Here is a 22,028-nt window from a genome sequence, read left to right as displayed (position 1 = left end):
TTATTTTGCTTCCAGCATTTTTGTGTAGCACCCCCACTGGAGGTTGTTTCCTATAGTTCATGTATCTGCCTGCGGCCAGGCCAGGTTTCTAAGCACTTTGCTAAGTGTTTTTACATATTTGTATTCTTCTTTAAAGATGCTATGTCAGATTTTTGGCTGATTTGACCCAAATATTTTGATGGTATTATGATGGGGGTCGAGAAAGTTACACGCTTTCATTTGAGCAATTGCTCGAAAAAGTCCACCAATTATTAATAGCAGTGAAATAAAGTGCTCAAAATGAGTTTTTGTCCGGATCCCGACAATATATCACGTGACCAATTCTTATGTGTTTTATAAGAAACGTTTTAAATTTTTGTCATGGTTCCTGACCATTAAAAGTAAAAGTTAAACTTTTTTTCGTTAGAGCGGGTGATACTCTTTGAAATACCATTCACTCAAAAAAATCTATTTTTTAATATTTGGGGCAAAAAATCTGACATAGCATCTTTAAACTATTGTATTGCTTGTTCTTGTAGATCTTTTGATTTGCAATTGCTTAGTTTGATTTTTCATGTTGGCTGGCAACTGAAATGAGGAATATAGTTGAAATGTAATTTCACAATAACCTGTTAATGACAACTGTAAATTGTCATGTGTGACTCAGTGTATAGGCTAGCTTCTCTTAAGCACGTTGCACAAATTTCAAGGGAAGAGGATGGCTTGTGGCTAAGAAGAGACCCTTGCTAAGCTCCAAAGTGGCCTGTCAAAAAGTACAATTAGCAGGATTTAAAACTTTGCATGGTGGAAGTATAATTAGGCAAAGGTTTGCATGCAGTAGCAAAATTCTCTCTCAAGTAGTGTTGGTTCTGAAAAGAACCGGTCATTGACAATTCAATGTTTCGATCAGTATGCTCGGACCGTCTTCTGTACTCTGTTGCTAGAAACTCAAGGGCAGTACTTAAGCAGCATCTAGCAATATAGTCCAGCACTCTCCTGAAGTCGATCAGAGCATACTTATCGAAATTTTAGTAGTCAATCACCAGATCTTTTCAGATCCAACACTACTCAAATTAATAGTTTCACACACAGTGCTACCGCAAACCTCACCTAAAAAGTGCAATTCAAATTCACTTAATGCAAGATCAGTATTATACTTGTGAACAGCTCCTTTGCACAAGTTAACAATAACATGTAGCTTTGTAACTGATGCCCCCATGTCAAAATCGTCTACTTCTCAGAATAGTTAAACAGTATCCAAAGCAAAGACACCTGAAACATTAGTCATGTTGATATGATATCAATGTATGTCATGTGATGTCTTAAAGACACTGGAGACCCTTGATAATTGTCAAAGATTAGTCTAGGTGTGAAAATTTGAACTCAATTGGTCGTCAAAGTTGCGAGATAATACTGGAAGAAAAACCACCCTTATCACACAAAGTTGTGCACTTTCAAATGCTTGGTTTCGGGACCTCAAAATCCAATTCTTAGGTCTCGAAATCATGGATGTGTACAGCGCCTTGGGGTCCAGTCATGGATGAAAGCCGTTTATTATTATTATAGGTTTTCTCAGTCAAATTCCGTAACTGAGGAGTCAATTTCATTTTCATGCGTTCAAGTTGTTACTGCGGTTCAAATTCAGAATTTGGCCAGTCATTTTCGTTTTGAGTCGAGTAAAATTCCTTTAGCACTATGTTCAATTCGTCATTCTTTTTTGTGACACACATGCCTCAAGAAGCGTCTGCGAATTTGAATGCTGCTTTGATGAATTGTTAAATTTAATGATTATTTTGTTCAATCGAATGACGCAACATTACATTTGACTAATCATAAAACAAAATCGAATGACCTTTTTCAGTTGCATTCGACTTCGTGCGAAATAGAATAGCTTGGCGGTTAAATTGGCTGCTCATTTGCCGAAATTGACAGAGAAAACCTATATCATAATTAAATTCATGGAAAATTACTTCTTTCCCGAAAACTACGTTACTTCAGATGTTTTATATTGTCAACAGCTCTCCATCGCTTGTTACCAAGTAAGTTTTTATGCTAATAATTATTTTAAGTAACTACCCATAGTGTCCACATTGCCTTTAAAGGCAGTTGGCACAGGTTTGTTATTTTGTGCATATGTTGAGATGCACCAAGTGAGAAGACTGCTCTATGACAAATTACCGGAGGAGTCCAGTGTCTTAGCTTTATGAAACTGAGCCGCGCTGGTAATATCAAAGTTTGTCTTGGGAAGGTATTGCACTTACCGGAGTTTCCTTAGTCACTTCAATCTTGAATTCTGCAAGGAGTCGTACTAAGGCAATCTTGACTTCCATTAAAGCAAACCGAGTGCCGAGACACGCTCGAGGACCAACACCAAACGAGAGAAAGGCATCCATATTGGTAGAGCCCTGGGACTCTGGAGAAAATCTAGGAGAAAAAGAATGTGCGTTTGGTAAAGACAAATGTCCTGCAAGCAAGTACTTTTAACGACAAAGAACGATATAATCCATTGGCAAAGCTGCCTGACTACCTGGGGGATCACAAGACCAATCAACACATCATCTCTGTAATTGATATGCCAAGCCCTTTTTAGTAACCTTCTTGGGCAATTTTTCTTATTAATTTAGCCGTAATGACCTTGAATGTTTGGACATCGGGGGTCTAAAAACAACAGACATCTTGGGGGACCCCAAGACAAACTCCCCACATCAAATTTGGAATTGATATGCCCAGTCCTTATCGAGTTGTCACTTGGACTTCTATTTTGTTTCAGCTTTAATGACCATCACATTTGTTGTAGGGGGTCCCAAAACAATAGGCTTCTGTGGGATTCCAAGACCAATCAACAAACCAAGTTTTTAATTAGTATGCAAAGTCCTTCTTGAGTTATCTCGACCTAAATAATTGCTCCATGATTGCACACACTGAAAATTAACAGAATTCTTTACTTTATTTGAGATAATTCAATCCCGAGTGGTACTCCATGTTTTAATCACCGCACTTTAAGTTATACTCAAACCCAAGATTGTAAAATGTCCACGAGACATCATAGCTTACCTATCAGGGTTAAAGGTCAAAGGGTCAGGCCAGAGGTCGGGATCCCGTTGGATGGCCCACAATGGTGCAATGATTCTTGTGCCTTGCTTAATGTGTAGACCTTGTACATTAGTGTCTCTGTTACATATTCTGACCAACCTAACAAGACAAAGTAGTAACTTGCCGAGTTGAATTCAAATTTGAAAGGGAGTTATGATAATTGAGTCACAGATTCCTCAATGTGCCTAACAATAAAAAGATTCAACAATGCAAACAAAAGTAGATACAAATGATATGATAGTTTGAGTCATCAGTCACAAGAAATAATTACCCAAAGTTTGGACCAGTCAATATCTATTATGGGATGTGGGGGTGAATTTCACAAAGAGTTAAGACTAGTCTTATCTCGAGTTAGAGCCAGTTACTCGTCCCAACTTAGGACTAGCCACACGTTTTGTATATCTCCTAGGACTAGTCCTAAGTTAATACTAGTCCTAACTCTTTGTGAAATCGACCCGTGGTGGAATTGAAAAGGACAAGTGTTTTCATGACTCAATGTATTGATCAGTATGCTTTGATGGTCTTCCAGAAAAAGCTTGACTCTGTCCACAGATATCCGGTGTCACAGGGAACTCTGTCCCCCGGAGGTTCCGTCCCCCATTGGGAAATTAACATGGGCTGGATTCACAGATAACAGAATCTTTAGCCACAGCTTTCTCCAGACGATCACCTTGGAATTATGATCTAAAGGTTGAGTTATTACACCACTGGTACTTTTCAGATTCACCGCAAGTCAAAGAGAAATTTCATGTGCATTGGTCGCGACTGGTCCCCTCCTCTAGACCAAAATGTGTTTCTTACCAAAAAAGCATTTGCTTATTTATTACCAAGTAATAAGCCACAATGGAAACTCACTGGGTAAGCACTTGCTTATTTATTAACATGGTTTACATGTACCTGGTAACTGGTGGATACAACCGCAATGACTCATTTATGACCATGCCCAAATAAGGCATCTTGTTGGCTAGGTCAAGGGTCACACGTGTAGCCTTCGCTTCGTGAAGGACCTCTTGTATTTCTGCACACACCTTGTCTTGGATGTCAGGATGAATGGCTAGCAGGTAGGTGGTGAAGACTAGGCATGCCAATGTAGTCTCGTATCCAGCCAACAGGAACATCACACACTTTAGATTGTACACAGAAGAGGAGATGACAGGGGAATAAGAACGGGTACAGAGCCCATCCATTGAGGCTACACTGTAGAGCTTTGCGATTATTTTGTTGGATCAAAGCTGAGAAGAACCAGTGGCAGTTTAAAATGATTACAGATGTATGCCGAGCTACAAATTGTGTGAACCGTTTTGTAGCATCTTACTAGGTGCAGTCAAAAATGGCAGAAAAAACACCAGTGCAAACCCCTTCTCATAATGGTTACATTTGGGATAATTATTTATTCCAATGGACCCCTTGCATAACCCTACAGGGATGCTGATCAAAGAAGAGCTATCGTAAAATGATTTGCCTCATTTGGCTACGTGAGGGCACTTTTTGGCCTCAGTGAAGGCTCTTTTTGAGAGTGTGGCGTCATTATGCAAAAGGTGTATCGGCCTAAAGTCAAGTGGTAGTGACCCCCTCCACCCTAGCCCCCTCCCCAGGAGGTTCATCGTTCAAGTAACTCCCAAAGCATGACCTTTCAAACCATCAATGGGACAGTTCCAGCTAGAGTGATACTATTCCATTTAGCAAAGTTTAGGTAGTGACCACCATGGGTTTGATTGCTACAATGCAGGTTTCATCACTCCAGACCTTCTCATTGAGGACCATTCCCACACTCATGGGAATATAAAGGGACATAAAGGCTCCAAATTCCAATTGGCCAAGTTCAGGGGTAGCTACCTTAGCGAGTGTTACTACCACTGAATATTTCAGAGCTCAATTTTATGGCCGCTTTGCTTACCAAAGAATCAGCAGAGAATCGGCGCTTATGGAAGCAGGGAATTCCATGCTTTCATCAAGCGTATTTCAAGAGTATAAGCAGGGAATTTTTGCTTGTGCATGTGCGTACTCCACGTTACTAGGCATTCTTAGCTAACACAACTCGTGCAGAAATTCAGTGCTTGCACAGTAAGCAGAAAATGGTGATCGTCAGTGCAGAATTCGGGGGTAAACAGAGGCATGAAATTGGGCCCAGTACTCAAGTACCTTGTTCCCGATTAAGGACCATTCACACCCCAAATGGGATATAAAGGTTCCATGTAGTGCATATTAAATAATGTACCTGAGAAACCACATCATCCATGGCAAGCTTGGTCTTTTTAGATCCAGGCCCGGGAGACAATGACCTTTCACCTGTAGAGACATCATCATCTTCAAGTTCATGGGCATTTATCAGCAACTGCATAAAGTCCACAATATGTCCCTGGAACCAGTGCACAATTTAAAGCATACAGTTTGAACTTTACAATGAATCACTCGAATGCAAAGCAAAGGATCCAATCTAACCTCAAATCTTTGGTCAAAAGCAACTCACTATTTTGTAAAATCTTGCAGTGGAAATCAATGATCAATATGTAAATCAAAACGATGATGAATACACAAAAAAACAATAACAAGACATTAGGTGTGAACAAATACAAAGCTGTTCCTTGTTTGACGTAAATTAAACGCACCAAAGCTTTACAGTAAGCCAGACCTATGCTATGCTCTTATTTGGACTTAAAGTGTGCCTAAAAACCTTAACCTGATCATAAGTTTGATACTGACTCAATACTTATTTCAAATCTTAGCCTCAATTTGACTTTTACCTTCATTCTAACTGAACCATGTGCCATAGACCCTTTGCATATAACGTCACACTCTCAAAAGGAGGCAGATCATTGGACAATGCTATTCTCTGTGCGTAAATATGTGCGCGTTACCTCAGTACCTGTATCGTTTTGCAATATGCAAGGGGGAGCTATTGACTTCTTACACAATGCAGAATGCCCCTCTGAACAATGCGTGTAATTTTGGGTGTCAACTCTCCTGCACGTTTGTATTCGATTTTAACGCCCAAAATGACACTCAGGATAGGCACATGTGAGTACGTTGCGCGTATTGCAAGGGGTCTATAGGAACCTATTTCGTACCCTTATCCTTTCTGGTTCACAAGACTTTGTTTAAAGATGTACCGATTGTAAAAATCCAGCATGTCGTTCATGAGCTAAGATTTTTTCAAACATTCAACTTTTGAAATTATTATTTTTACAAAAGATGAAATTAAGTTAAACAATTACAAAAAAATAGTAAGAAAGTTACCTGAAACATAAGCTTGTAATTTTAATGGCAGAGTGCCCGAACACCTACAAAACAACAACACAAGTTGCTTGCGCATTTTTAAAACCAGACACGGTTTACTTCCAAAATTAGCCCTACCTGCACTTTCCCTTCCTCTCGTTTTTTCAGGAGTGCTTCTGACATCTGATACAAGAAGTTTTCGCTGGCTTGGGGCACCAAATTGAGATCAAAATAAAGCTTGACAAACCTCGGTATGAAAGCTGAAAGACAAAAATCAGCCAAGAACAAGAGGGTGAAAGATCACAATTTAGATAAATCAATTCTCTTGTCATCCAAGCATCCGAATATGGAATTGGAATTTACTTAGTTCAGCTTTATATTTTATTTAATTTCTTCGTCTTTGTTCCGTTATAGCTCTAACCATGAGTTGCCTTCTAGAATGCGTATTGGGGTTTTCGTTAAAACAAAACCAAAATAAACCACAAATAAACAAATAACCAACAAGCCAAAATTACACACAAGAGATTGTATTATGATTTCATTTGTTATGCATAGTTAGGTAAGCTAGTTTTTAAAGGCAAAAATATAAGATATATATATTATATATCTTATATTTATTGACCAAACCAACAGCGGACGAGCCGCCAATTACAGGAAAGGATAAAAAACAATTAGAAATAATCTGATATGTACAAAGTTAACAATTAAAATAGAATCATCTTAGGAAAAAAAGTTAAAAGCATACATTGAAGAATAAATAAAATAAAATAGGGAACAGAAACAGACCACCATGAACGACTGTGAAAATATATTTAAAAATATATTTTAAAAGCAAAAGCCTACATTAAATTATAAAATAGAATAAACAATAAACGACAAAGATGGCATCACCAAAATAAATACTTACTTCCAAATGTTTCGAAGAGCAGCCACTTTTTGGACTTCATTCTAGAGAAGAATTCTGTGGCGTTTTTTATGAACTCATCGATAGTTACTCCTTCATCAGGTTGTGCATTCAGCTGTAGTCCAAAACCAGCCGAGGCAATGCATCCAATGGTGTACGTACCAAATAACCTAACAATGAAAGACACATACAGACTATGAAGTACAATAATATACTAATATAATTGTGGCTTCTTATATAGCGTGCATATCTGTCACACAGTCAATGCTTAAGGCACTTTAAACATCGGCTACAGAACGCTCAGAAATATATTGTTGTTACATTTTTGTAATAGATGCAGTCCACGGGAAACAGAAAAAAAATATAACGAGTCTCATACCTCACGTTAAAACATGGTAAAAATGTTTTTTTCCCGAAACACTCCAAGCCAAAAGTCTGAAAAACGCGAGGTCAAACAAACCCGCACGACAAAGGAATCATGATGTCACTGGCGACTATTTGATGTGGAAAATAGCGCCATCAGTTTGCCAAAGCTGGAGAACTGTGTTCAAACCCAATCAGGGGAAAATCGCCACTGGGTCATTATAATAGATAAGCTGTTTTAGACTCTCGGCTGAAAAAGCCGCACAGAGAGGTGCATTTTTGACTTGAATTATTTATTACCAAATGCAAATTTTAAGCGAAATATGGTAATAAATTGGTATCTACGATGTCTGTTTGGCCAAAAAAGGGTAATAGTTAAAATATTGAAATTAACCTGTAGCCGCTGTTTAACATACCGTATTCTCCGGCAAGGTAAGTGAGACTGCGTTTGAACTATGAGACCTGTTCCTTTTACATAGCATGTAGTGGTTTACAAGGTGCTGTGGCGCAATATGCTGCCAATCAAACCAGGAACACCAAGTAAACCCCTCCTCTTTACAATAAGTGCACTGGGTCCTTTTTCATATGTTACACAACACACTGGATCAACGGCTGTACCTCCCATCTGAGGGACCAAGCACCATGGTTAAGTGTCTTGCTTAACGACACAGGTGTCACGACTGGCAGTCAAACCCACACTCTGAACCCACACTCTGTAGAACAGGAACACCAGAGTTTGAGTTTGATGCTCTTGACCGCTTGGCCGTGACATGCCACAAATATGACACGTAATCAAAATAATCATGCCAACACTCCCAGTTACGCTTTATCAACATCTCCCTAGTAAAATTCCTGGATCCCCAGAAAGAAATTTCTAATGCATTTTCCATTTTTTTTAAATTATTAGTTAGTCAGTAAGTTGCTACAATATGTTCTCCCCTATAGACCTTTTCGCAAATACCGGGGCGCGCGCGTAAAGCTTGGAATAAGGTGCATTGTGGTCTTGCTGGTATCCAAATTTGATCCATATCTATCCCACAATGCATCTCAGTCAACAGTCTGCGCTTGCGCATTGGTATTTGCGATAAGGTCTATGTAGAACCTTGACTGACACAGCTACCCCCACTTAATTTTACTTAGCAAACTACAACTTTATTTGCTGGTTGAATTTCATGGTTTATTTTATTGAAGGTATACGTTTGGTTATCACTCTTAAAATAATTGGCAATAAAAACTATTGGTTCGAAGCCTACAGCAGCTTCTGATGGTATATAGCATTTTGGGCAACACTTCACTTCGAAGTAATGTGGTCACGTAAAAACATAAACTTTTATGCCCCAAAATTGGAATTTCAGAAACTTTTTTTTTTAGACTGTTTTTTTCCTATTATTGCATGGGATTATTCTTCATGCATGCAAACACTCGCTCCAGATTGTTGAAGATATCTCAAAAACGCAACTTAACAAAATGAAATTTTACATATAGTAGTGTTTTTGTATACATCTACATTAATAAGGGATCAATGTGCGGTGAAGAGGTTTTCAACTCGTGGTTTAATCCCAACGAGGCCTGGTTCTTGATAATTTTATCGAGACGAAGTCGAGGTAAATTATCAAGAAACCACTAGTTGAAAACCGATTCAACACGCTTTGATTCCAATCATAAATACCTTTTCGGTCAAAAAACATCATCACTTTTGGTCAAAAAGTTACATAAATGCAAAAATTATAATTGTTCAATGATTTCTTTCAACTGAACACCCCTCCAGCTATGAAATGGTAAGGCCCTCCGCTGCCCTCAGGTAAACAATTCCTTATAAGGGAATCCTGTGGGCGTCGCGCGTATCGCGTGATTTGGCACAACTGTCCCAGCCGTTGCTCTCGACCAATAGGAATGAAGAAACTGTCTTATAAGAACAGGTGCAAGCTCGCGTGTCACGCCCATGTTACAACACTTTTTACTTGTTATAAACAAAGGTTTATACACACCCACGTGATGCGCTCTCCACCAATAGGAGTAGCGAAACTGTCTGAGGTATTTATGAATTAAGTATTAAGACAATCAAACTGTTCAAAACAATCAAAGATAGACATTGCCTTTGACCTTACTGTCTGATTTCCACAGGCTGATTTTCCTTAACGTTCTGCTTCACCATCTTTAATAGGAGTTCCTCTGCACACTCATTTAGTATCGCACCCATCTGTAGAAGAGAAAAAAAATTAGGGGCCATTAAGAACAAACATCCAGCCATCATACCCAATCAAAATTCCTTTTCAATTATGTGTCTCTTTGATGATTGCCCATACTACTTCATCAAGTTTAACTTTGTTTTATGCAAGTGGCGTGTCGCGGCTGAGCGGTTAAGAGCACCGGATTCAAGCTCTGGTGTTTGTTATGCAACCTGGCGTGTCGCAACTGAGCGGTTAAGAGCACCGGATAAAGCTCTGGTGTTTGATCAACAAAGTGTGGGTTCGAATCCCGGTCGTGACACTTGCTATGTAACAAATTGGGGAGTAGTGCTTTCTGCTCTACCGGCCAGGCTTCGGATTGATGACACCCAAGCCTACATCCGTACGGACTGTAAAAGGGGTAACCCTGTTTCAGCCCTAGGAGTAGGCGGCAACGGCCTCTGGGAAAAAAAAATAATTGTAGCCCACACCTTGAACTGGTCCTTCAGGCCTTGTGTGTCTGGCAACTTGAATAATTTTTTTTTTTTTTCAAACCCATTTGGTTCCCATGTGTCAGAAGGGATTCTCTGGAGTTATCAATGTACATCATATAAATATATCCCAGAGAACGCCGAGCTCGGCCGCCCTCTCTGTGGACGCAGCGTATCGATACCATGCGATACAGTTGTATGCCAAAATGATCATTGCATGACACGCGTGTACCTTTTTACTGGTGACTGTATTTGTATGTGAGCAATAAGGCCAAAGGAATTTCCCTTACAGGGACAATAAAGTTTGATTGTATTGTATTATTGTATTGTGTTTGGTAAAATGGCATCGCACATAGACCATTTCTACATGCCTTCATTGGTCATTGTTCATGGCGTCAAATGAATGACCAAAAAAATGGTCTCACGAAATCACACGCACTCAGCATTCTCCTGGTTCTATTACAATGGTGTACATGCACACTACTATCATCACTCAGGTTCTAACAAAAAAACTGTGGGCAAGGTACCAGACAGGATTGTTTAGTACACTAGAAAGTCTGGTGCCTCTTGTTCAAATGTGATAAAATAGTCTTGGTGTGGTTCAAAAGACGTTGAAAAGGTACACATATTTATATACACAGATTGCTGCTAAAAATCGAAGAAACATAGAGAGTATAAAACACTGATATTATGTAAAAACAGCACATTAAACGGAGGAAAAACATTGGGTTGACTGCCAAAGGGCACGCACTATCTGTGAGACATTTTTATGTTTGTGTGTACACACTTCAAACACGGTACTGTCCTTATTAAAGAGGTGTTTCACTGAAAGAGTACATGTAACTGTTTGGAGGTGCATGTAAACTATTCAAGCTATGCACCAGTGTATGTTATTTTGCTTTCCTTGGAGGCCTGTATGTAGCTTGAGATTCACCTTTCTGATTTTGGAGGATGTGAAGGCAGGTGAGATAACACTTCGCATGTTCTTCCATTTTTCGTCTCTCAGTGTGATCAGCATACTGTGTAGTCGTTTACTCTGAGAGATACCTCCAATCTGTGTGCAAAAACAATGGATGGATTTCATCATCAATGACAAAATATATGACCTGGGTTCGATTTCACCAAGATAGTCCTAGTCATTCTTGCCTTCAGACAGTGTGTAAACCTCAGGTTGTCACAATGGTTCAACGAAGTTTGCAGGCTACACGGGAGGCCTTTGGAGAAGCATTCCCAGACTGAGAACCACTAGTAAAGAAAACAATCTGGGCCAATGTGAGAAAGTATGAAGCACACGGAACCAGCCTCAACTGCAACAAAAGAAGTTTAGGAAGGCCAAGGACAGCGAGATCTCAGGAAAACATTGCTGCCGTACAAGAGCAACTGATTGACCACCCACGAGAGACAAGTGCAAGACGGAACTTTTAACCCCATCACTTGTCTGTACCTTTATTTCCATCCATTCCACATCCACATTCGTCATGAACGTCTGCCTGCTGATCTTGCAAGAAGACAGATAGTGAGTGGCTTCTTGAGCGATGTGAGAGAGATCCCAGCAAACTTTTTTTTTTAGACACCCTGCAGAGCAAATAACTGACTAGACATTGAACATTTTGATAAACTTACCGGCCGATTGTGGAAGTTCTTGAAATCCGGGCCAAGTATCTGTCTTAGGATCTTCAGATCTGATATGAGGAGGGTAGGTCCAAACGCACTGATAAACCTTCAAACAGAGTAATCAGGGAAACAATAAACCTTTAAACAGAGTAAACAGGAAAACAATTGACAGTTAGGCCTTGTTCAAATTTGCAGAATATTATGGGTAGGGCTACATAACCACATCATTATGCACTCAAGTATTAAAGACACTGGACAATATTGGTAACTGTATCTCAACATTATAATAATAATAATAATAACAAGTTCTTATATTATAGCGCATTTCACAATAACCAAATCAATGCGCTTTACATTAGTGCCCTGGTCATAGGGCCAATAACATCCCTTTAAAGTTTCTCCGCTCCCTTAGGAGTATACAGCCCTGAGCTGCCTGTAAGGCACTTGTGGCTTTTTCATACAAAATATCAACCTCTACCCTCGCAGGTACCCATTAAAACCGCTGGATGAAGAGAAGCAATTATAGTGAAGTATCTTGCTCAAGGACACAAGTGTCATGACCGGGATTCGGACTAACACTCCGGTGACTGCACCAGAACTTGAATTTGATGCTCTTAACCACATTATACATAAAATAGCAAACCTCCATTGGTCGTCGAAGTTGTGAGATAATAATGAAAGAAAGAACACCCTTGTCACCTGAAGTTCTGTGCTTTCAGGTGCTTGATTTCCAGGCCTCAAAATCTAATTCTGAGGCCTCAAAATCAAATTCGTAGAAAATTACTTGTTTCTTTAAACTACATTACTTCAGAGGGAGCCGTTTCTCACAATGTTTTATACTAACTATCAATCTCTCCCCATTACTCTTTACTAAGCAAGATTTTATGCTAATGATTATTTTGAGTAACTACCAATAGGGTCCGACCTTAGCAACACCCTTAGCAACAGCCGCAGTCATAACTGAAGCCAGAGTCTGAGACAGCGTTAAGATAATATCTCTTTAATTTGGTACCTAAAAAAAAATGTTAACAAAATGTTGAAATTATTTAAAAGAAAACACTCGACTTGTTAACAAATAAAAATTGCTTCTAAAGAAGTGGTCATCATCACATCTTGGCCTCATTCATGATTCTTCTTATGACAAACGGTCACCTTTCTTCACCTTCCAGGGTTAACGCTGAATTACAAGACTAGCTAAGCAAAGAAAGAATGCTTAGCATAAAAGAAGTACATGCACCTGTGCCGGGAAAAGTCCCAGACAACCTGTGAAGTACATGCTTGACTTTTAGCTTAAAAGCTTTGATTTTTCAGCGAACTTCTTTGCGAACAATAAACAGAGTCATTTGGGCCAAGGTTCCCCATTACCAAGACCAAGACCAAGACACAAGGCTGGCCAAGACCAAATGCCACCTTACCCCACAACTTTACCATACTTCCGTATCCACTTTTCATCGCAGCGGTAGCTTGCCTAAAAGAAGAAAAAAACAAAAACATGGATTACTATGTTTCATCTAAGATGTGTTACAAGAACATGAAAAGAATACCTCAGAGAAATTATACCACTCTGATTGGTCGAAGACTGGTCACGTGGGGGGTGTATTAACATGTGATATAAAGATCGGCTCATCCACTAGCGGATAAATGGCCCCTATACTAAACAAGGATATTATTATATAATAATATCAACAAGGATATTGGTAGGGACAATGTGCTTATTGTGCTCCGAGGCTTCAAATCAACTGTTTTCTTTGTGAAATAGTTTTTGTGTTTCTTGACAAGTGCACGCATATACCATTTTAAGGTAGCTGGTACACGCATGAAACCAACATTATTCAAAGCATAAAGCTGAGCACCTACCAAAGTATTTGTACTTTATGGTGCTAGTCAATGTTGACGCTCATCAGGCCTATATATGCTTTGTTTTTGAAAGGACAAGGCCCCAATGCATTTTCTCCTTGATAAAGAGCACCCTATGATGAGGAAGACTGGATCATTCGTTGCCTCCGTGAACTATCAGGCCTGGTTCATGATCTAGTATAAAACCAACATTTAAGTTAATGTGGGTGCAATGGATTGGGGTTCAATTAAATTATGACACTATTTTTCAATACGGGATATTAAAGGGGAATAATTATGATTATAACACCCCTTACCAATATTCTGCCTTTTCATTGGTTTAGAGCGCGTCACATGATAAGTCTTAACTTTACTAGACGACGGCCGTGTGATAGTGCATCGGTTTGCTGTGTGATAGTGCATCGGTTTGCTGAAGACTATCACACGGCGTGCAGTACCCAAACGTCTGTGCGTGTACGAGGATGATAAATTAATAGTCTGTAACCATTTCGGACTACACGACACTACATGCAGAGCACAGTAAAAGTTTTCGCAATCTGTATTCGCGTCGTCCGTGGATTGTATCATTCAGGTATGTAAAAAATAGTACAGTATTTAGAAATGTTTGGGGTGTTGTAAAACAAGTATTGACTGCTTTTACTCGTGCAATGGTTAAAACTATTACTCCCTTGGTGATCCCTGGAGCGTTCTATTTACCCTCGGCTTCGCCACTGATATAGAACGCTCCGGGGATCACCACGGGAGTCATAGTTTCGCCTTGGGAAAATAGAACACTCCGGGGATCACTGAGGGAGTCATAGTTTTAACCATAGCACTTGAAGCAGTCAATATTTGTATACTAGTTTGGTGTGAATAACAGAAGTTGGTCAAATCTAGCAGCCGTTTGGAGACCGCTCATGAGCATTTTAAGACAAGCCAATTGTTGCTGCGACGGTATCTTAGAAAATATTGAAGCCACTGTCCTACCTCTCGTGATCTTTTGATGGTTGTGACTAATGGCATGGACAGTGGTCCAGGAATTCCATTTCTAATGAAGAAAGTGTAAGTCCACACCAAGTACCTGCAATAGTTAGAGAAAAAAATGGTACTCAGTGTACAAAAAACAACAACATTTTGTGTGTTTTGTTGCCTAAACAAGCAACAAATTCAAGTGTGATTCGATTATCTATTATTTGATTCCTTCACTTAAAGACAGTGGACAATATTGGTAATTGTCAAAGACCAGTCTTCTCATTTGGTATATCTCAACATGTGCATAAAATAACAAACCTGTGAAAATTTGAGCTCAATCGGTCGTCGAAGTTGCGAGATAATAATGAAAGAACAAACACCCTTGTCACACGAAGTTGTGTGCATTTAGATGGTTGATTTCGAGACCTCAAATTCTAAATATGAGGTCTCAAAATCAAATTCGTGGAAAATTACTTCTTTCTCAAAAACTATGGCCTTTCAGAGAGAGCCGTTTCTCACATAGTTTTATACCATCAATCTCTCCCCATTACTCGTCACCAAGTAAGGTTTTATGCTAATAATTATTTTGAGTAATTACCATTAGTATCCACTGCCTTTAAAAAAAAAAATAGTACAAATTCAACTTACGAATGTCCAAACTTAGGCCTATTCCCGGCCGAAATTCACCGGGAAACCTGTAATACAAGTTGTGTTTTTGTTATTGTTCAACAGAGTAATATTGAGCGAAAATAACTTGTGCGAAAATAACTTGTGCGAAAATAACTTGTCCGAACATAGGGGTGTCGGAATATAGGTTCAGTTGTCCGAACATAGGGGTGTCGGAATATAGGGGTTTCGGAATACAGGGGTGTCGGAATACAGTGGTGTCGGAACATAGGGATGTCGGAATATGGGCGGAGTTGTCTGAACATTGGGGTGTCGGAACATAGGGGTGTCGGAATATAGGTGTGTAACCATAGTAGCATTCATTATCAACTTTCCAAATGGTGCCACCACTTTTTCACTCATTCTTACAAAAAGCCAAAAGGGATATCTCAATGAAGTTAAATTAGATACAATAATTTCATATCGAATGAAAAAGTGGTGGTGCCATACGGAAACTTTTCCCCCTGCTTTGCTAAAAATCCAGCTGCCATCACACAACGAGTTTTCTGAAATTTTATCATGATTGTTAATTGATTTATTGATTGTTATAATATATATTAAATTAACTTAAATTTCCTATCTTTTTGTATTGTACATTGTTTTATACTTTTTTTATTTATTAATAGGCCTACAAAAAACATACATATTTTATTACTCGTTTTTACTTGTTTTACAACCAGTTGTGGGGAGGAAGATCTATGGACCACAGTAATTATTTTGCTTTTGTTTCTCCTAAAAGTCCTAGCCCATCATCTGGATGTATTTTTGTATTGTCATGTATTCTTGAAATGACTGAATGCTAGCTGCTATGCTATACTATACTTACGTACTATGAGTTTTATTCAATTATTGCACCAACATTGAACTTTGATTTGAAATCAAATATTCGCGCAGAAACCTGTCCGAGCAAAATAATAATTTTATAATTAGTCATCGTCATACTTACCCAATGATGACCGCCGTCCCGGCTGTGACAAAATGTAGCCACGTAATAACGGATTCTGAACTTAAATTGGACTCCATCGTCCCGTGTATATATGGACCTAGATGGCTACTGCCAAAACCACGTGCGTGCGAATAAACTATGTGCAGATAATTATAAAGACAGCAAAAAAAGTAACGCAGCTGTTGAAAAAGCACCTATAATTTTAAAATTGTTACTCGTCTTCTAAAAATGAAAATACCAGGAGGCGGACAATTTAACTCCGGTGATGTTGACACCTTGTTGTCGCGGTATGTGCTTACAGTGGTACCCGGTTTAGTCTTGGTTCCAAGACCATTGGTGTTGCGCGGTCACACACTGAGGGAAACTGAGCGCCCGTTAGCGTTCGGTCATACAAAGTGTTGCAATATGCATAAAGTTGTTTATTGACCTTTGACCTTTCGTGTGTTGCATTAAACGTTCCCGGATGTTAGCTTAAATCAGTGACTCGTGTCTATAATCTTGTGCACCTAAAATCATTGTTTACTAACTAAAGTATGAAGCATAGCCTATTGAAACATGGTGGCAGCGGTGGGATTACTCATTTTGGTGATGGCTTCAACCTTTTTTGCATCAATTTTTAGACCTTCACTGGTGACAACGTGTCCTAGGAAGGTGATGCTTTGAGATTTGATCTCAGATTTTTCTCCATTGAGTTTGATGCCTTTTTCTCTGCATCTCTGGAGGAGTTGTTTTAGCCTTGCATTGTGGCTCTGTTCTGCCTCATCGGTTGTATCGCCAACACCAAAAACAATGATGTCATCGGCAACGCATTCAATGCCGTCAAGGTCAGCAATCGCTTGGTGGAGGCGTTTCTGAAATATTTCAGAGCTGACTTTCAGACCAAATGGGAGTCTTTTCCATCTGTATCTGCCAAACGGTGTCATCATGGTAGTGAGCAGACTACTTTGGTCATCAAGCACACAATGTAGATATCCAGATCGGAGGTCCAGTTTAGAGAAAATTTTAGCTCTGGAAAGTTCTGGTAAGATGTCTTCCATAACGGGCAATTCGTACAACTCTCTTTGTAGTACTTTGTTCAGTGGACGGGGATCGATACAGTATCGTAGATCATTTGAGGTTTTCTTTGCTGTCACTGCCATGCGACTACACCATTCAGTAGGTTCATCAACTGGTGCAAGAATGTCATCTTTAACCAGTTGTGCTAGTCCTGTCTTGACTTTGTGTTTTAGTGACACTGGTACTTTCTTAGGTGAGCATTGCACTGGTCTTGCGTCTTCTGCAATGTGGAGGTGGACTAATCCTGGTAGAGAGCCTGGAAGTTTGCCTTTGAATACATCATCATATTCTGCAAGAATGCCTTCAGTGGATGTGACGTTTACTGAGTGCAGTAGTCTGAAGTTGTCATAGTTGACCGTGATCAGTGACATGCGTTCAGCAGCATTGCGGCTAAGGAGGGGAGTGAAGGAGTTTGGTTCAATCACCACAAATTCAACCCTGTATTTCTTCTTATTTTGGGGGTTGCGCAAGATGACTTTTGTCTTGCCAACAGCTTTTAGCGTGGACTGGTTGTACATCTTAAGTGTGAGGTTGTGTGGTTGAATTGTGGATTCAGTCACATATTTCCTTGGCAAAACATTGACGGTAGCTCCTGAGTCTATTTGAAACTTCATTGATTTGCCATCAAGCATCATTTCAGCAAAGAGAGCACCTTTGGTGTTTTCTACAGCATTGACAGCAATCTCTACACAGTTGATGGATTCAGTGCCACTAGAGTCTAATGATTCATTAGAGCCATACACATGGGCGTCATCTAGTGCGTGAACTTTGCGTGTCTCTTTGTTGAACTTGCAGCATTGCTTGAAGTGGTTGTCTCGTTTGCATAAGCTACAGGTTTTTCCCCATGCAGGACAGAGTTCTTTTTTTCTCAGATGTTTGCGAGCACAGAATTTGCATGTGATGGTGGGGAGTTTCCCTGTGTGTTTAGCTGTTGTATCCTTAGTTTTCCAGTCACTAACTTTGTGGACAGCCTCAGTTTCGGTTTCACCAAAGGATTTCAGCTGAAATGTGGTTGCTTCAGCTGACCTGCAGATATCAAGAGCCATCTTTAGAGTGAGTTTGCGTTTCTGTAGCAGCAGTTTACGTGTGTGTGAGTCACGGATCCCGAGAACAATTCGGTCACGAAGTAGGCTGTCTTGTAAACAATCACAAAAGTTGCATGTTTTGGCAAGTTCACGGAGAGCTGATAGATAAGCCTCTATAGATTCTGATGCTTCTTGGTCTCTCTTATTGAACATATATCGCTCATATGTTTCATTTACTTCACCAATGATGTAATGATCAAGTTTCTGCGTGATAAGGGTGATATCATCTTTATCATCATCTTCAGAGAAGGTCAGGCTATTAAAGATCTTTACCCCAGCAGGGCCCATAGAGTGAAGGAATACTGCCTTTTGATATGCCTTGTCATGTTTGCTCAGTTCAGTTATAATGCAGTAGTTGGAGTACATCTGTTTAAACATTTTCCACTCTTCGATTGCATTTTCTTTGAGCTTTAGTTGAGGTGGGGGAGACACATGGGTGAGGGGTTTAGCACAAGCCATTTTTTATATATATATTTTTTTTATGCCAAAACAGCAACGTAGATACGAGCACTAGTCAGGTGCGTAGGTGTCAGTGAGCGGTACAGATGTAGTTCACAATGTTCATGAAGTGAGTCCTCTCACGAGTCGAGAGTGTGTTATTTTTAGCATGATGAGTGAAAGTACTGAGTAGGTATGCATTTATCATCAGTTCAGTGAGATTCAGATTGCATATTTCTTGTACGTTTTCCTACTATTTTAAGTACAATCACTTTCCCGTCACTTTTGTTTGTTTCGGTGACTATCAACATTGCTAAACATCAACACGGTTTAAGAGTTTAAACTACAACTTACGGGCGACGTACACATCCACAGACGAGTGTAGTGTAGTGCAGAACGGTGGTTCACGGACGCATGTAGATAGATGGGCTCACGGACTGATCGGTTGTCCTTTTTTGCTTTTCTCCTGGACGGGTTCTCTTCAGTTTTTCATTATAGAAAAACGTAACTTAGAGTTCTATGATGAATACTTCACCGCTGCCACCATGTTTCAGGTGCGGCTATCCTACAAGAAGGAAAACCAATTGCTTATGCAAGTAGGGCATTGACCCCAACTGAACAGAGATATGCCCAAATTGAGAAAGAGGCTCTTGCAATCGTGTTCGCACTTGAACGATTCCACCAGTACACCTTTGGTCAAAAAATTCTAGTTGAAAGTGACCATAAACCGCTCGAGACAATTGTCAAGAAACCACTTCATCGTGCCCCAAGACGTCTCCAAGGCATGCTGATGAGAATGTTGAACTACGACATAGAAATTCTCTGGAAGAAAGGCACGGAAATGCATCTTGCAGATATGCTGTCCAGATCCTACCTACCGTACACTGATGGATCAGATGACTTTGCTCAGGTCAACCTGGTTGATAGCCTTAGCATGGGACCAGACAGACTACGACAAATAAAAGAAGAAACGGACAAAGATGAATCACTGCAACTACTGAAAGTGGTGATCCAACAAGGGTGGCCCGATGAGAAAGACTTCCTTCCATCCCAAACACTACCTTACTTCAACGTTCGTGACGAACTCTCCCTTTCGGATGGTCTTGTGTTCCGAGGGGAGCGCATCGTAATACCAAGCTCACTCAGGAAAGAAATGATCAAGACAGTTCACAACTCTCATCTTGGTGTTGAAAGTTCCCTCAGGAGAGCTCGTGAATGTCTATTCTGGCCAGGCATGTCTGCTGAGATAAAGCAGTTTGTATCAAAGTGTGATGCGTGCAGATCATATGAGACAAAAAACCAGAAGGAAACACTCATGCCTCATGATCTACCAAACCGCCCCTGGGAGAAAATTGGAGCCGATCTTCTAGAGTATGATGGTAAGGACTACCTAATCACTGTTGACTATTTGTCCAACTTCTGGGAAATAGACAGACTCCACAACCTGACCTCAAAAACTGTCATAAAAAAGTTGAAATCTCACTTTGCAAGATATGGCATACCAAACTCGGTAATCAGCGACAATGGTGGTCAGTTCACGTCCGATGAGTTCAAGAAATTTTCCAAAGTTTGGGATTTTGAACATTTCACTATCTCCCCCAAACATAGCCAATCTAATGGTAAAGTGGAGTCTGCAGTGAAGGCTGCAAAAAGACTACTGAAGAAGTGCAAGAAAGCCAACTCTGACCCATACATGGCACTTCTTGAACTGAGAAATACTCCAACTCAAGGAATCAGCAGCAGTCCCGCACAAAGACTGCATAGCCGAAGAACCAGAACCCTTCTACCCACATCTAACAGCCTGTTAGTACCAAGAGGAAGAGACATCATGGAAAGTGAGCGAGCCAAAATGAAACATCTACAGAGAAAACAGTCGGACAACTACAACAAACATGCAAAAGACTTGCCATCGCTGGCAGAAGGAGATGTTGTACGACTGAAACCATTCCGCTCTGGAGAAAAACAGTGGCCACGGGCTGTTGTAAGCAAGAGACTGGACGAGAGATCCTACGAAATCGAAACCCAACAAGGACAGACCTTGAGACGCAATCGTGTTGACCTGAAGAAAACGCGTGAAGAACCACCAGTAATGCATGGTCACACAAACATGAGACACTTGCATGCCCCGACCCCCACTGACCAATGCATTACAAAGCAAACCATCCTACCACCACAGAGTCACCCAGACCCACAAGTATCTGATGGATCTGGAACACCGAAACAACCCACACGGAAACAACCCACTCGCATCCCTCAAATGGAACACCCCCCAGGAATGCATCAAACAATTGACCCAAACCCTCAACAAGAGACAATTGAACTGAAAGACTTGCCAAAGACCAGATCTGGTAGAATGATCAAAGAACCTAGCAGACTAAAGGACTTTGTTAAATACTGAGAACTGAGTTCAAATCAAAACAAGATGCTGTTCACAAATTGACAACAGTTGCTTGAGTTTATATATCTAAAAAAAAAATTTTTTTTGTTCAAACCAAAAAAGGCGTTTTAAGCAGATGTATGCCTTCCACAGTTAAGAGGGTATTTTGGTTTATCAAAAAAAAAAATAAAAAAAAGTTAGGAGAAATCCCTCATTTTGTTTGACTAGAGAAAACAAATTGTTTCTCTATTTTTTTTTTTTTTCCATCTGTTTTTTTTTTCTTCTTTGGAGAAAACATGATTTAATGCATGTCTAAAATAACTTGTTTTTCCCAGTGTTCAAGTTGGAGTTAAATTGTTGTGGCTTTCAAAAATGCTCCTTCCTCAAAAAGAGGAGGATGTTGCAATATGCATAAAGTTGTTTATTGACCTTTGACCTTTCGTGTGTTGCATTAAACGTTCCCGGATGTTAGCTTAAATCAGTGACTCGTGTCTATAATCTTGTGCACCTAAAATCATTGTTTACTAACTAAAGTATGAAGCATAGCCTATTGAAACACAAAGCGTGTACAGTTTTTGCCGTGCATAGATATGATCGGACCATTGGTTGTGTGTGACCGCGCAACACCAATGGTCTTGGAACCAAGACTATACCCGGGTGCGTTCGTTTAGCTTCCCTGGTTCGATTCCGGTGTGTGGCGGTTTTTTTTTCTCCAGGACGAACGTGGGTAATTATCTGCCAACCAGTAACCGACTTGTTTATAAGTGCGATAATATTGTTTTTGTACCATTAATCTGCTGGCGGCTGCCACTTAATTATCTAGC

At 39.9% G+C, this 22,028-nt stretch overlaps 3 protein-coding genes across 3 annotated transcripts; 1 reads left to right on the top strand and 2 right to left on the bottom strand.

The window, feature by feature from the left end:
* Positions 1–419: 419 nt before the first annotated feature.
* Positions 420–16,351, bottom strand: LOC117299914 (cytochrome P450 3A13-like). Its single transcript, XM_033783512.1, has 13 exons — positions 16,249–16,351; positions 14,652–14,745; positions 13,244–13,296; positions 11,838–11,934; positions 11,149–11,268; positions 9,664–9,755; positions 7,196–7,362; positions 6,427–6,548; positions 5,291–5,431; positions 3,970–4,196; positions 3,034–3,171; positions 2,241–2,403; positions 420–742 (listed from the first exon to the last, which is right to left on the bottom strand). The coding sequence occupies exons 1-13, from the start codon at positions 16,323–16,325 to the stop codon at positions 665–667; spliced, it is 1,569 nt and encodes a 522-aa protein (XP_033639403.1). The 5' UTR covers positions 16,326–16,351; the 3' UTR covers positions 420–664.
* A 442-nt stretch (positions 16,352–16,793) lies between these two features.
* Positions 16,794–18,848, bottom strand: LOC117296085 (uncharacterized protein K02A2.6-like). The gene has a single exon (XM_033778961.1). It carries the CDS (start codon positions 18,846–18,848, stop codon positions 16,794–16,796), a length of 2,055 nt encoding a protein of 684 aa, XP_033634852.1.
* A 151-nt stretch (positions 18,849–18,999) lies between these two features.
* Positions 19,000–21,225, top strand: LOC117296076 (uncharacterized protein K02A2.6-like). Its single transcript, XM_033778950.1, has 2 exons — positions 19,000–19,009; positions 19,382–21,225. The coding sequence occupies exons 1-2, from the start codon at positions 19,000–19,002 to the stop codon at positions 21,223–21,225; spliced, it is 1,854 nt and encodes a 617-aa protein (XP_033634841.1).
* Positions 21,226–22,028: the final 803 nt, after the last annotated feature.

Source organism: Asterias rubens, chromosome 1 (genome assembly GCF_902459465.1).
Source record: "Asterias rubens chromosome 1, eAstRub1.3, whole genome shotgun sequence".
NCBI classification, from domain to species: domain Eukaryota; kingdom Metazoa; phylum Echinodermata; class Asteroidea; order Forcipulatida; family Asteriidae; genus Asterias; species Asterias rubens.
This window is presented reverse-complemented; position numbering and strand designations above follow the sequence as displayed.